Source organism: Saccostrea echinata, unplaced genomic scaffold (assembly GCF_033153115.1).
Source record: "Saccostrea echinata isolate AGI-Se365-2 ecotype Australia unplaced genomic scaffold, CSIRO_AGI_Sech_v1 ptg000056l, whole genome shotgun sequence".
In the NCBI taxonomy this organism is placed as follows: domain Eukaryota; kingdom Metazoa; phylum Mollusca; class Bivalvia; order Ostreida; family Ostreidae; genus Saccostrea; species Saccostrea echinata.
The window spans coordinates 20,277,668-20,290,240 of record NW_026889805.1 but is presented as its reverse complement, the minus strand read 5'-3'; the positions used below and the strand labels follow the sequence as shown (position 1 = coordinate 20,290,240).

General features: G+C 33.0%; 1 protein-coding gene across 1 annotated transcript in view; it reads right to left on the bottom strand.

Annotated features, from left to right (window-relative positions):
* LOC133173070 (transient receptor potential cation channel subfamily M member 1-like) overlaps positions 1–11,413 on the bottom strand; it is an 88,678-nt gene extending 77,265 nt beyond the window's left edge. Inside the window, exons 1-3 of the mRNA XM_061307987.1 lie at positions 11,336–11,413; positions 2,661–3,017; positions 219–404 (exon numbers count right to left, since the gene is read on the bottom strand). Coding sequence (XP_061163971.1) covers positions 219–404; positions 2,661–3,017; positions 11,336–11,389 — 597 coding nt within the window. The 5' untranslated portion in view covers positions 11,390–11,413. The remainder of the gene's footprint in view (positions 1–218; positions 405–2,660; positions 3,018–11,335) is intronic.
* Positions 11,414–12,573: the final 1,160 nt, after the last annotated feature.

The following is a 12,573-nucleotide window of genomic DNA, read 5'->3' as shown; positions in this document are numbered from 1 at the left end:
GGATAGAAAGGCAGAGAGACAGAAGGCGAAAGATGGACATGACAAACACTACATGCCCTGGCCATATTCATGACAGGGCATCTAAAATTACAAGTATATATCTAGGTATACTCAAAACTGAAATTACTATCATAAAGACAAGCAAAGTAACTAAATTAAAGTAACTTGGTATATTACATTATCAATTTCAATTTTGAACATTTGTAACAGTTTTGTACCGTGTGTTCTTCAATATGGTGAGCTTCACTCCAGAAATGGATGTTTCCACAAGGAAATGGGGCATCATCATATCTGGCACTGTCTTGTGTGTCAGTGGAGATTGCCCCAAAGGATGTAACAGTTATCTGTGCACTCTCAACATACTCTGTAGAATCATCAACAGTTGTATCTGAACTGGCATATTCCTGAATTACAGAAATAATCAACAAAGGATAGAAAATGCAAGTAATTTATATATAGTATAATACAGACAAAAGTCTCAAAGTCTTGACAGTCATCAGAGTACCTTAGTATATAGAGTTTTTCAGGCTATAAAATATTCTGCCCCATTTTAGGCTGAATATGGAACTTTGGAAATATCCTGCCTGACTAACTGTAAACATATACTTATTTTAGTGTAATCATATTTTAGTGCCTTTCACACTGCTTTTTGTCTGCTAATTCATGCACATGCTTATTCATGGTGTTGCACCTGCATAGCAAACCTTTAGTGTTGTTTAGAATGTATGTTTCTTAGTTATGTTTTCGTTACAGAACTAAAGATGCATGTTTACACTTGGAACAACAAATGTCAGTGTTTCATTTTGATTACGCTGATTACGTTTACCTGTAGTATATATTTCCACTTTTGTCTATTCTAGAAGAGTGTCTCTTAAAATTATTATCTTGTAGAACTTAGCATCAAAAGATTTATTTATTACCGGGATTTCGTTATATGATAACTGGAAATGCATGAGATTCAATAATTGCGGAAACTGTATGGTAGAGATGAATATATCCGGATTGTTAGCAGACGAGTAGTTTCTGGATATATAACTCTAGAAATAATAAGCTTAAAATAATTATAAAATTATAGTTATATAAAATAGATCTTTTGGAGTATTATTAGTAGGTTGGTTTATCCTAGTTTATTGATAAAAGTATTGTTTTTGGAGTTTTACATTTTACATATGACGTAGTCACAGCATCACTGCGTCACAGTATAAAAGCAGCAAACTCGAAGCGTCGTCGTCAGATCTCCTCCAGAAAAATAAAGAAAAAGTCGGTGTTGGTCGGTGCCAGTAAAGTTTAAGGTAAATTCATATTTTAGATAAGTTAGAAAAAGTTAAAACCTTCTTAGCCTATTTAGATATAGTATATTAAAATGTAAATTCTTTAGAAAATATTTGAGAATTTTTATTAGTTTAAAGTATTCAGATATTGACTACTCGGTGTGAGATTCTGAGCCAAAGTTTGTTTCTTAAATTATTAGAATAAATTTTAGTATTATCGACTGTGCAAGTTTAGAATAATCAATTCCGTTTTTATTAAGATTTAGCTGAAGTTAATTTACGGTGCAGTTTGGCACCGGCGGCACCGAGCACCGGGTACCACAGTGCACCTGGTCGCACCGAGTAGTCCCGAGCACCGAGTAGTATATATTAGACCATTCTAAGTTGCATAGGTTATAAATTATGGTTGGCATTAGCACAAGAACTTTCCTATCTACGCATGACATGCTAGCATAGGATGGGGGGTGGACTTTTTGTTATTAAGAAGTAGATATTTGGATTTCATATATAGTTCTGATTACAGTATCAGAGTTCCTGATTGTGCCTGTATAGTTATACTTAGTAGTAGCAGCAGATAGCACCGAACATCTTGAAGCTCCGGAAATCGAGAAGTAGTACAGAACACCTAGAAGCACCGGAAACCAAGTAGCACCGAACACTGAGTAGGCCCGAGCACCGAGAAGCACCGAGTAGCACCAAACACCGAGCTCCGTGGAATTTCGGCAGTATACTTAATATTGAAGAGACATTTTAAATATTTATTGAACTTTATTGTCTTTAATGCTATAATAAATATATGTACTGATGCTATAATAAATATATGTATTAACTGTTTATATATATTTCTTTCCTTTATTAAAACTAGGTACCTTCGAACCCAACTATTGTAACGTGCCTCATAGGTACCGAGTTGATGTAAAATTACACGTTAGTATTGGTGGCAGCGAATTTATTTAAATTTACTTTAATATAAAACCCAAAACGTTACAATGGTATCTCAAACACTGATATCTTGAATACCATGGGTATGTTGAAATGATTTGGAAGTCCAAATCCCTTATTGTTTAAGTATTTTACCTGGATATCTCGAATCCTTGAGATAACGAGGCTTTACTGTAATTTAAATTTTCAGTATAAGACTAACTTAGGCTAATCCTGGGGACTAGACAGAGAACATGAATGCCACAACTTTGGAAGAGAGCAAACTGCTCATTTTACCCACAGGAAAAGAAAGCAATTTTCAATAGTGACTAACGTAGATAAAACATAAGACATGATCCCTAAAACTACAGGTTGCCAACATGTTTGCGTTCTCATCTTACATGACAAGAAGCAATATTACAAGCCCAGTAAATGAGTAATATTCATTTCAAACACAGGGATACATACATTATTTTCAATAATATCCTCCTCTGTTTCAACAGCATGAAGTTGTGCAGGACTGAGTCTAGAGGGACTGCTATGATTGACAGTATCTCCACTGATGTAAGAGGTCCGTGTAAACCGTCCTGAGACAATGGACTGCTGAGAAGTCAGGATCGGTCTTGGAGAGTGGGCAGGGCTTTGAGGAGAGCACTCTGACTGTTGAGGACCCACTAGTGGCATGTGGAGTACTGAGGTGATTGTATCGTGTACAGAATGCTCACTATTTTGCTCCCCACAGGAGCTGTCATCACTGAGAACTTCTTCATTGTTAGGAGTTGCACTGTCCAAGTCCTCTTTCTCTTTTTTCTCCAATTCTGTTTCCTGACCAAAAAAATTTACAATAAAATTATTTATATAATTATATTTCAGAAGCTCACTTCATGCATCATCAATGGTTATGTACAGTGACGCCTTGTTACTCCGGACACCTCAGTCCCGAACGAAATCATCTGGATAAATGAATCGTCCAGATAAGTGAAAAATAAAGTGCCCCGCCACAGCATGATACGCCCGTCAAATATTGTTCAATTATCAAAAACAGTTTAGAGTGCAAGAAAATCATGTCAACCTTGATACCAGTACAAGGATTTCCATGATTTTTCCATTCCTTAAAATATTTGTTTATACAACTCCTGTGGTGTACGCATTAATTTTAACAAATATCACATTACAAATCCTCAACTGGTTGTGGCAGAGCTTGACAAATGCCCATCTGCAGCCCCCCCCCCCCCCCCCCCCCAACACATCTTTCATATTTGTGAGACATGATGCTCTAGTTGATATTTTCAACAAATATAAAAATATCATATTAAGCAATATCAATTTAGTCTTAACAACTTAATCTATACCAAATTAATTTTGAAAATAAAAAGGCTGGCCATCAAATGACATATGCTATAAACTGACCAGCAGTTCTTCTGTCTAATTCCCAAAGGATACAGATAAGAGCTGCTTGATCAGAGATGCTCTAATAGAAATGACTGAGACAGCTAGCCTTTCTACATTGAACTCATTAATTAATCTTTAACTGGATGCATGTCCACTCATTACTCCCAAGGGATGAATGGATCTGCACTATTTGCTTTGTAGTGCAATAAAAATGCATATTTATGTCATCCTGAAGTTAAATTTGAAAACAAAGATTTTTTTAAAAATTTGTTACAAAGATTTCTAAAAAGAAAAAAAAACTTTTGTCATCTTGAAGCAACATTATTAATAAGGTTCCTGCATGACTCTTAGATTTGTAGTGGCTATCTACCATAATTAAATTTTTTAGATTTAATGTCACACTAGCTGGTTTTAAGCTGCAATCATACGGACAATGGGCATGATGATTTCAACATTACCCCCCCCCCCCCCACCCCCAGTATAATTAGTTTTAATTAATTAGTTTATTATAAAATATCAACAAATTTTATTATCATGCAGTATCAAATTAGTTTTAATCACTTTTCATCAAATTCATTTTAAAAGTTAGGCTAGCCTGTGAACAAGAACTACATGTATTTAATCCAACATTTGCCCAGTTCCCAAGAGATATAGATAACACCTGCTTGATCAGAGATGCTCTACCAGTTAGCTCCTCACACTAAACCTTCTAATTTGACATGCAATTTTCTGTTATCAAAATTCTACTTGACCAGTGCTTGATAATTAAACCCATGGGAGAGGTGGAATTTCTCTTATAACATTACATTTGTTATAGATTGCTGTAAAGTATATAATGAAAAAAATAAGTATTTTCTTGATTTAACATTTTTTTAATATGGATACTGCAACACCCTTTCATTTTTTGGGATTGTGTAATTTAATACTACAAAGACATTTTTTTTTAAAAATTTCACTTAAATTAAAGGTCACAGTGACCTTGAAATAGGTTGCAACACACCTTCTACCTAAGATGCATAAATTGGCCAAGTTTGATGATTCTAAGTCTAATAGTTTTCTAGTTATGAGCCGGACAGGATTTTTCCATATTTGGCCATAACATCTTAATTAAAGGTCAGAGCGACCTACTTTTAATGCGCGACACACCTTCTACCCAAGATGCATCAGCTGACAAAGTTTGATAATTCTAGGCCTAATAGTATTAAAGTTATGAGCCGGACACGAAAAAGCTAACAGACGGACGGACGGACGGACATGGACGCTATAACATAATACGTCCCGTCTAAAGACGGGCGTATAAAAACCCTCTCAAAGCATGTACACATGCACATACTGGTGAAGGCAAAAAAACCTTTAATATCTTGTTTATTGATTTTTTTTCTTATAGTTTTAAAAGAATTAATAAAAGAAATATTAAAATGTAATTTACATAATAAAAAAAATGGATAGACACTTTTATGCTGAGACCTCTTTTTTTAACACAGAAAATTTTACTGCTTTCTCTTTGGCATGTGACTGCATGGACTGACCAAATTTTGATCTGCTACTGTTCTATTTTGCCATATTTTATAATTATTCAAGCTCATTTGATATAACAGAACTGTTTAACATCATCATTGAAAATGTTAAAATATAAACTAACCGTGTAACCGTGTATGTTCATTACATAGGACTAACTCAAGGGCGTAATTAGTGCAAGTGTTATAAACATTCAATGTAAACACAAGCCATTTTCATGATTATCAATATTTTTTCTACGACTCTAAGTTTAAATTTTGACCAAAAACAAAAGACAAAAAAAATTTTTAATAAAATGTAATAAAATGTAATAAAATGTAATCGACTTCTTTACCTAACACCAGTTATGTATTTCTTTTCTAAAATAATGTACATTTATAGACTGTAGTACATTAAATAGAAAGGTATTTTCTTTAATCATGTACCTTTTTTAAACTGTCTTATGAAAATAAAGAAAAACCTTTCAAATATATTTGACTGCCGTCATGAGAAAAGGGCCCTTATCTTTTGACGTCATAATGCTCAGAAAACGACGTCAAAGTCGCGGTGTTGTAAACACGGAAGTAATTTTTGTCGACTGCGTTTCGTGAACAAGAAATAAAATTGGATTTCCAGGTGAAATAAAAAAAATATTTGAAAATTGATGCCGAAATTTGTAATAAATAATATTATTACTATTTAGTACATGTATTTATTCATAATTCTGTTTATTAATAAGCATTTTTCTTGATATCGCATAATTAATCTAATCGCGACATTGAACACATTGTTGGGTACAGCGATTTATAGCGATGTCTATATACTATGCATGACTAAAAATACTGTGTATTTGTTTTCTGAGCAATTTGCAAATACTTAAATTTGACTCATATGAATTAGACGTATTATTAAAAGGTATTCTACATGCACGTAAATATTTTTTTTCAGAGAGAGAGAGAGAGAGAAATGCACATATACGCGTACTTTATAAGTGCTTTATTTTAAAAATTCGTTCATTTTAAAATGGTTATTTAAATTTTAATCCATAGTTAATCATATTGATATGCACAATTAGACCAGAGAAGGGTGAAGCGTTAATGTGTGTGTGTGTGGGGGGGGGGGGGGATCGGGAGATTATTGACAAACAAAAAAAATATAAATAAATAAATCGACGAATAAAAAAGACAACCGGTAAAAGTTCAAACAAAAAAAGAGAGAACATCTTGTTTTTGATAAAGATACTTGTAACATGGGAGATTCGAACCTACATGTACTACAACAAATGAAAAGGGGGGATTGTATAAATGTTATGTAAATAATTCTCTACAAAATTAACAGCAAAAGAATATGCTTAGGGGAAAAAATGGAGAAAAGGGTGCCACGAAAATTTTGCTACAAAATATAATTTTGAAAAAAAAAATAATGAAATGATCAAATAATGCATAAAATATAGTACTCTCTGATACACAATTACTTTTGTATAAATTTTCTTAAATTGTTCCGATGAAAGCTGGCTTGAAATTAAATTGCGCTTGGTTTAGGAATTTTATTAAAATACATCTAATGTGGGCTTTTCCATGAGCATTATACTCAACGTTGAAGAAAATAACATTTATATGGAACGTGACATTATGCGTGAAAATATGCGTATGAAACAGAAGAAAAAAGCAGATTAAACGATAGATTAGGCTGTATATAAAGAAATTACGAACTTCTGGTAAATGTTGATATAGCGACATCTTTTGAGAATAAATCACTGACAGAGGAAAAAAGTACTAGTAACAAGTGGTTAAATTATGAATGTCATATTATATTGTTATAAAAATGTTCTGATCATCAACGACATTAACACCAACTGTAAGACAACAATAAAAAAAATCTACATTTTGAGAAAGATGAAAAATAAAAGCAATGGTGACGTTTCAAGCGACAAAAAACAAAACTTTTTCGGAGGCTCAAAGTTTTGATGACCGTGAAATATGAAGGGAAGCATTTTTTTTACTGACTATTGAAATCATGTATGTAATAAATTAGTCACGTTTCGCGTTTAAATCTTGGACGTCGAGTCTCATCTCGATAACCCGGATATCTCGACATTTTCTGAAAGTTCCGTTGATGTCGGGATACTATTAGTAATCCAGGTCCAATCAAAGGTGTACGGGGATTTACCCCGGGTTTTATTCCATACATCACGAGGCCGAAGTTTATAACTGTACCTGACTTTAAGGGAAGGATTAAACAAACACACATCCTTTCTGCTTTTAATAAAAAAATATATATTTCTCTTCCAGTCGAGTGGTGACAGGCAAAAAATACGAGTCATGTTCTTTAATCTCACCATTCCAAGAAAGTGGTATTCTTTGAAAAATGGATTGCCTATTTTACTTTTAGCTTCCACGTCACAAGCAGATACTAAGTCTCCTATGAAGAGATTCAACTTAGAGCGGCAGAGTTTCAAACATTCAAGGGAATATTGCTTAAACGCATCATACAAAAATATAACGTGTATTGGACGTAATATTTAATTATTGCTTAAGACTTCTGAAAACCTTTGATGTCAAGTTAGCTGATGTCACGGATTAAGATGAATAGATGACCTTAATTGCGTAAAAATATATTTAAGTCTTGAAAGATATTCAGTTTCAATTTCAAATAGATTTCGTCAAAATTGTAACGCAACTATATTTTATTTTGCTTAGAAAAATCCAGCTCCATTAAATGTACATATATTAAAAAGAGTCAAGAGCAGTACAGCCCTCTCTTTGATTAAACTATACAATGTTATTTTTTACAGAACTTTCCGTAAATCTGAGTCGGAAACCAGACAATCGTTTACACATGCATTGTGAGTGATTAATATCTGACGAGATTTTATCAATTCCAAAAATCCAGGGAGGTTATTATTTCAGATCGAGCGCAATGTTACAAGGTATTATTTTTTTCTAGAATTGAAATGTCGAGCATTGATAAGCTTAAAATATGACACGTGTCTGCCGGCTATCTTTGCATGTCCAGCAGGTGATACTGAGTAATTAGTATCTGGCAATATGATAGCGAATTGCCAAATCGTTTCGACATTGAATCATTTTTACAGAAATTTTTATAAAGTTTTCTTTTTGAGATTACATTAGCGACCCTTATAAGAAATATTGAACGATTGTTGTGTCCAAGTGATACAGTAGTAGCGTCGAAACCACAGGTGCAAAGCACCCCCACCCCCAAAAAAGTATAGAAGCATTTATAGCAGCTTTTCTATTAAGCATGATTTACTTTGAAATTTTTAAAGAAGTTGAGAAACAGTTTCAATTTTCACGTACGAATTAACCTTTCTTAAACGACAATCCTTTGACATCATTATGTGTCTCTCTTTTATGTTACTAAGACAGGAGAAGAAATTGATTTGTATGATGAACAATGAAAATTTATTAAACATTTGTTTTATCAAAGTATTTTTAAAGAGTTTAATTAAAAAAAATCGCTCGGATGTACAGAACATATTTATTGTTTATGATTTTTTTATGAACAGAAGATGCTTTAAAAAAAAATAATTAAACATTATGGCGTCCATTAGAATTCTTTGGTGATACAGAAAATACATAAAATGTTACATGACTGTATTATTCCCCTCCTATAACAACGTGTGTGTGTCTGTGTATCGAGGGGGGGGGGGGGACTGAGTGAATGCCTGCTTATATTAATCCAAAAATATTTTTTATAAATATATCGGGATCGATGTGCTGATGTCCCGCGTTACGAGCGTTGCCCTTCCTTGGGTTGGATCTATCCTTTCTCTATTGGACACCTGTGAAGTTTTTTTTTATGTTTTTAATTTACAAGTGTTTTATATATTGTATAAATTTGGTTAGAGTATTAAATATAAAAAGAATATCTTGTGCTGAAATAGTGGAATTGTACAAATATTATTTTTTCAAATGAATATAAACCGTTCCTAGATCCTGTCATGGCCACCCCACCCCCCTCCTTTACGATATCACTGAATCTGTCTCTAAAATAGTATGAACTATAAAGGCAACTTTCCTTAAGAATAATTACATACTAGAAGCTTGGAAGAAGAAATCAATTTTTTTCAAGTTTATTTGTGTCAAAACGATTAAAGTTATTTAAATAATTTTAAGAATGTTTGGAAACTGAATTTGACGCACGCGACGTCATTACATTTTCAGTGAGTAACGTCAATGTTATTTTGAGGCGATTTACTAAAATGCTCATAAAATATTGAAAAAGTGAGATATTTTTAAATGTTATGTATTTTTGCATTCAGAAAGAGTCAGGCTATCAAAATATACCAAAAAGTCAATTTGTGAAATTTTGACCTTAAGGGCCCTTTTCTCATGACGGCAGTCATTTATGTTCTTAGAAATGGAAAATTGTATTTTGTTTAACTTACCAAAGTCAAGACCACTAATGAAAAGGTACAGGACCCTGTACCAAAATGGGTCAATTAAGCCCTGCTCACTATTTTTAGCACAGGAGACAATATGCTTATATCTAGAGAAGGCAGACGTAAGGAAAATAACAGTTACATTCTAGGTACCGTCAGCAAGTGTTAAAAGAGATAACTGGACAAAATAAACATATAACCAGACAGACAATTAAGGACATACGCAACGTAGTTTGAACTTTATTGTCTTTTTCCCTGGAGTTGAAGAGTTCCAATACTTAAAGGAACTGTGTGCTACATTTGAATGTCTATATATGCCGTTGTACACTTCTTTTAAAACAAGTTTGGATAAACATCTAGAATATATGTTTAGTAATTTTTGTGTATTTTTCTTTAAATTATACAAAAATTTTCATCAATTGATATCTTTTCAAAACCCCTGGTAATGCATGCTGATTTTTTGTCTATGAATGTCTGATGGCACTATAATCTTAAATTAAGATTATCTTGAAAAATTATCAGTAGGTAAGGTATGTTGCGTACGTCCTTAAAGCATTAAAAAATTGCAACATCTCATAATGATCGGAAGTTTTGTTATTTTGTATTAAAAGAAAGATTATCGTCAGACAGTAGAGGATAACAGTGCTAAAGAAAACAGTAAATCTTTAAGAATTGTTCCCCAGAGGCTACATTCTTTAGAACAGTTCAGATACCCTGTTTTGCAAAAGTTTGACAATAACAAATGTGTCACTGTCAAGAACAAAAAAATAATGGATGTTATAAGGACAGTGGAAATCTGTGTCAGATACTTTCAGACAAATCACACAGACTTGTTGAAAACTGTTGATCCTGTCGGCAAGGCCAGTAAAAATTTATCTGGACCGATAACTTTTAAGCAAACGTCACTCCATATGACGGGTTGAAAAATCAAGTATGACTTAATTTTTATAAAGATCCAGATCAGGGTGCCCAGGTGAAGGTCACAAAAACAGAAGAGATGGCCAAGTGGTGACGATGGTCAATTAAATTTGTTACAGCAAAGACATAAAATGTGCCATTTTATGTCTCTAATTAAAGACTTTCTATCCTAAGAAAAGAAACTTGTGAGAGCGAATGCTGTTAAAAATAATAAAAGGCATTTTGGTGCAGTTATTTATTTTCCTTTCTCAGCGTCAAAATAAGGTACATGTATCTGGTCTGAAGAAACTTCATCCGGTCCGACAGAACATTTGACTTTGTCAGACCACATGTCTGACAGTGATTTCAAATTTTGACAAGGGTGATCACAATTAGTTGTTAGTCAATCTAAAAGGTATTTTTTAGAGCAAGCTCAATGAGAAGCATTGACTACCATCTATAGCTGCCCCCCCCCCCAACACCCCCAGCCCCCCATTTGCCAGGGGTACCATGACCACTTGTTAACTCAGGACCCCTGACGTTAGGATGGAAATTGACTCACTTTGCTGTAAAAATTAGTTATTATTCTGATATTTTTTTTATCAAAAATATTAACCTTAGTGGCTAGATATCTAGCTAGCTTCTCTGTTATGCACTACATCTTGAACGCAGCCTAATTAAATTCCACGAATTAGACTGGTTTAAACTGGATCTAACACAAAAACGCAATTAGATTCTTTGATGTTTTGTCTTCTTATCCCTGTATATTCTTTCATGTATTTTAATTTATCAGTGTCAAACATGTCATATTAACGTTAAGGATAAATTGTGTATTCCAACAACCATCTCATCTGTCAACAGAATATGCACAGCAGATGTACAGGAAAGTTTTAGGTTTGGCATAAAAATATAGGCTAAACCTGAATTCAGTTATGTTTCCATTTGATAAAAATACCTGTATATTATTCGTTTGACTAGTTTCTTTCCAATCTGAGCCTTTGTCATCCATTTAGGATCATGATATCTACGGTTGCGTCAAAATCAATGCAAAATACCGCCATAAAATCAGAGTACTGCGGGAAATTGAACATCGATCCCGATCAAAATAATTTCTAAAAAAAAAATAATTTCGGCTGGCTGAAATTAATTCTACGTTTAACGTCACATAAAAACTCTAAAACCTATGAGGGAGGGAGAAAAAAAATAAACAAAGAATTTTTTTAAAACTAGAAATATGTCCATAGGACATGAATGCCCGGCTGAGGGTATATTAGTAATACAACATGAAAATTTGCATTAGTGTATGAAATTTGATGGGAATATCTTGAATAGTTTCTTTAAAATTGAAATCTAAAAAGTTGGATATAGATGATAAATTCTCGCCATATTATGTATAAGTGCATAAACTTACATAAATATATCTTTAATGGTTTCTATAAAATTAAGCAAAATGCAAATCTAAGAAAAGTGAGGTCAAGGTCACAGGAAAGTTTAAGTTTGATAAAAATATTTTGAATGGTTTATTTAAAACTGAGCTAAACACTAATTTAAAATAAATGAAGTTAAAGTCAAAGGAAAGGTCAAGGTCAAAAATGTTGATGCAGTTGAAAAGGTTACATCAGTATGTATTAGCATATGAAATTTGATAAAAATATTAATATGAATGTTTTCTTTAAAACTGAGTTAAACACAAATTGAGAAAAGTGAGGTCAAGGTCAAAGGAAAGGTCAAGGTCAAAAAATATTGATGCAGTTGAATAGCTTACATCAGTATGTATCAGAATATGAAGTTTGACACTAATTTGAGAAAAGTGAGGTCAAGGTAAAAGGTCAACAAATATTGATGCAGTTGAAAAGCTCTTATCAGTATGTATCGGCATATGAAGTTTGATAAAAATATCTTGAATGATTTCATTAAAACTGAGCTAAACACTAATTTAAGAAAAGTGAGGTCAAGGTCAACTGAAAGGTCAAGATCAACAAATGTTGAGGCAGTTGAATAGCTTACATCAGTATATATCAACATATGACGTTTGATTACACTAACTTGAATGGTATCTTTAAAACTGAGTTAAACACTAATTTAAGAAAAGTGAGGCCAAGGTAAATGAAAGGTCAAGGTCAAAAAATGTTGCTCTCATCTATGAAGTTTGATAAAAATATCTTGGATAGTTTCTTTGAAACTTAGCTTTGA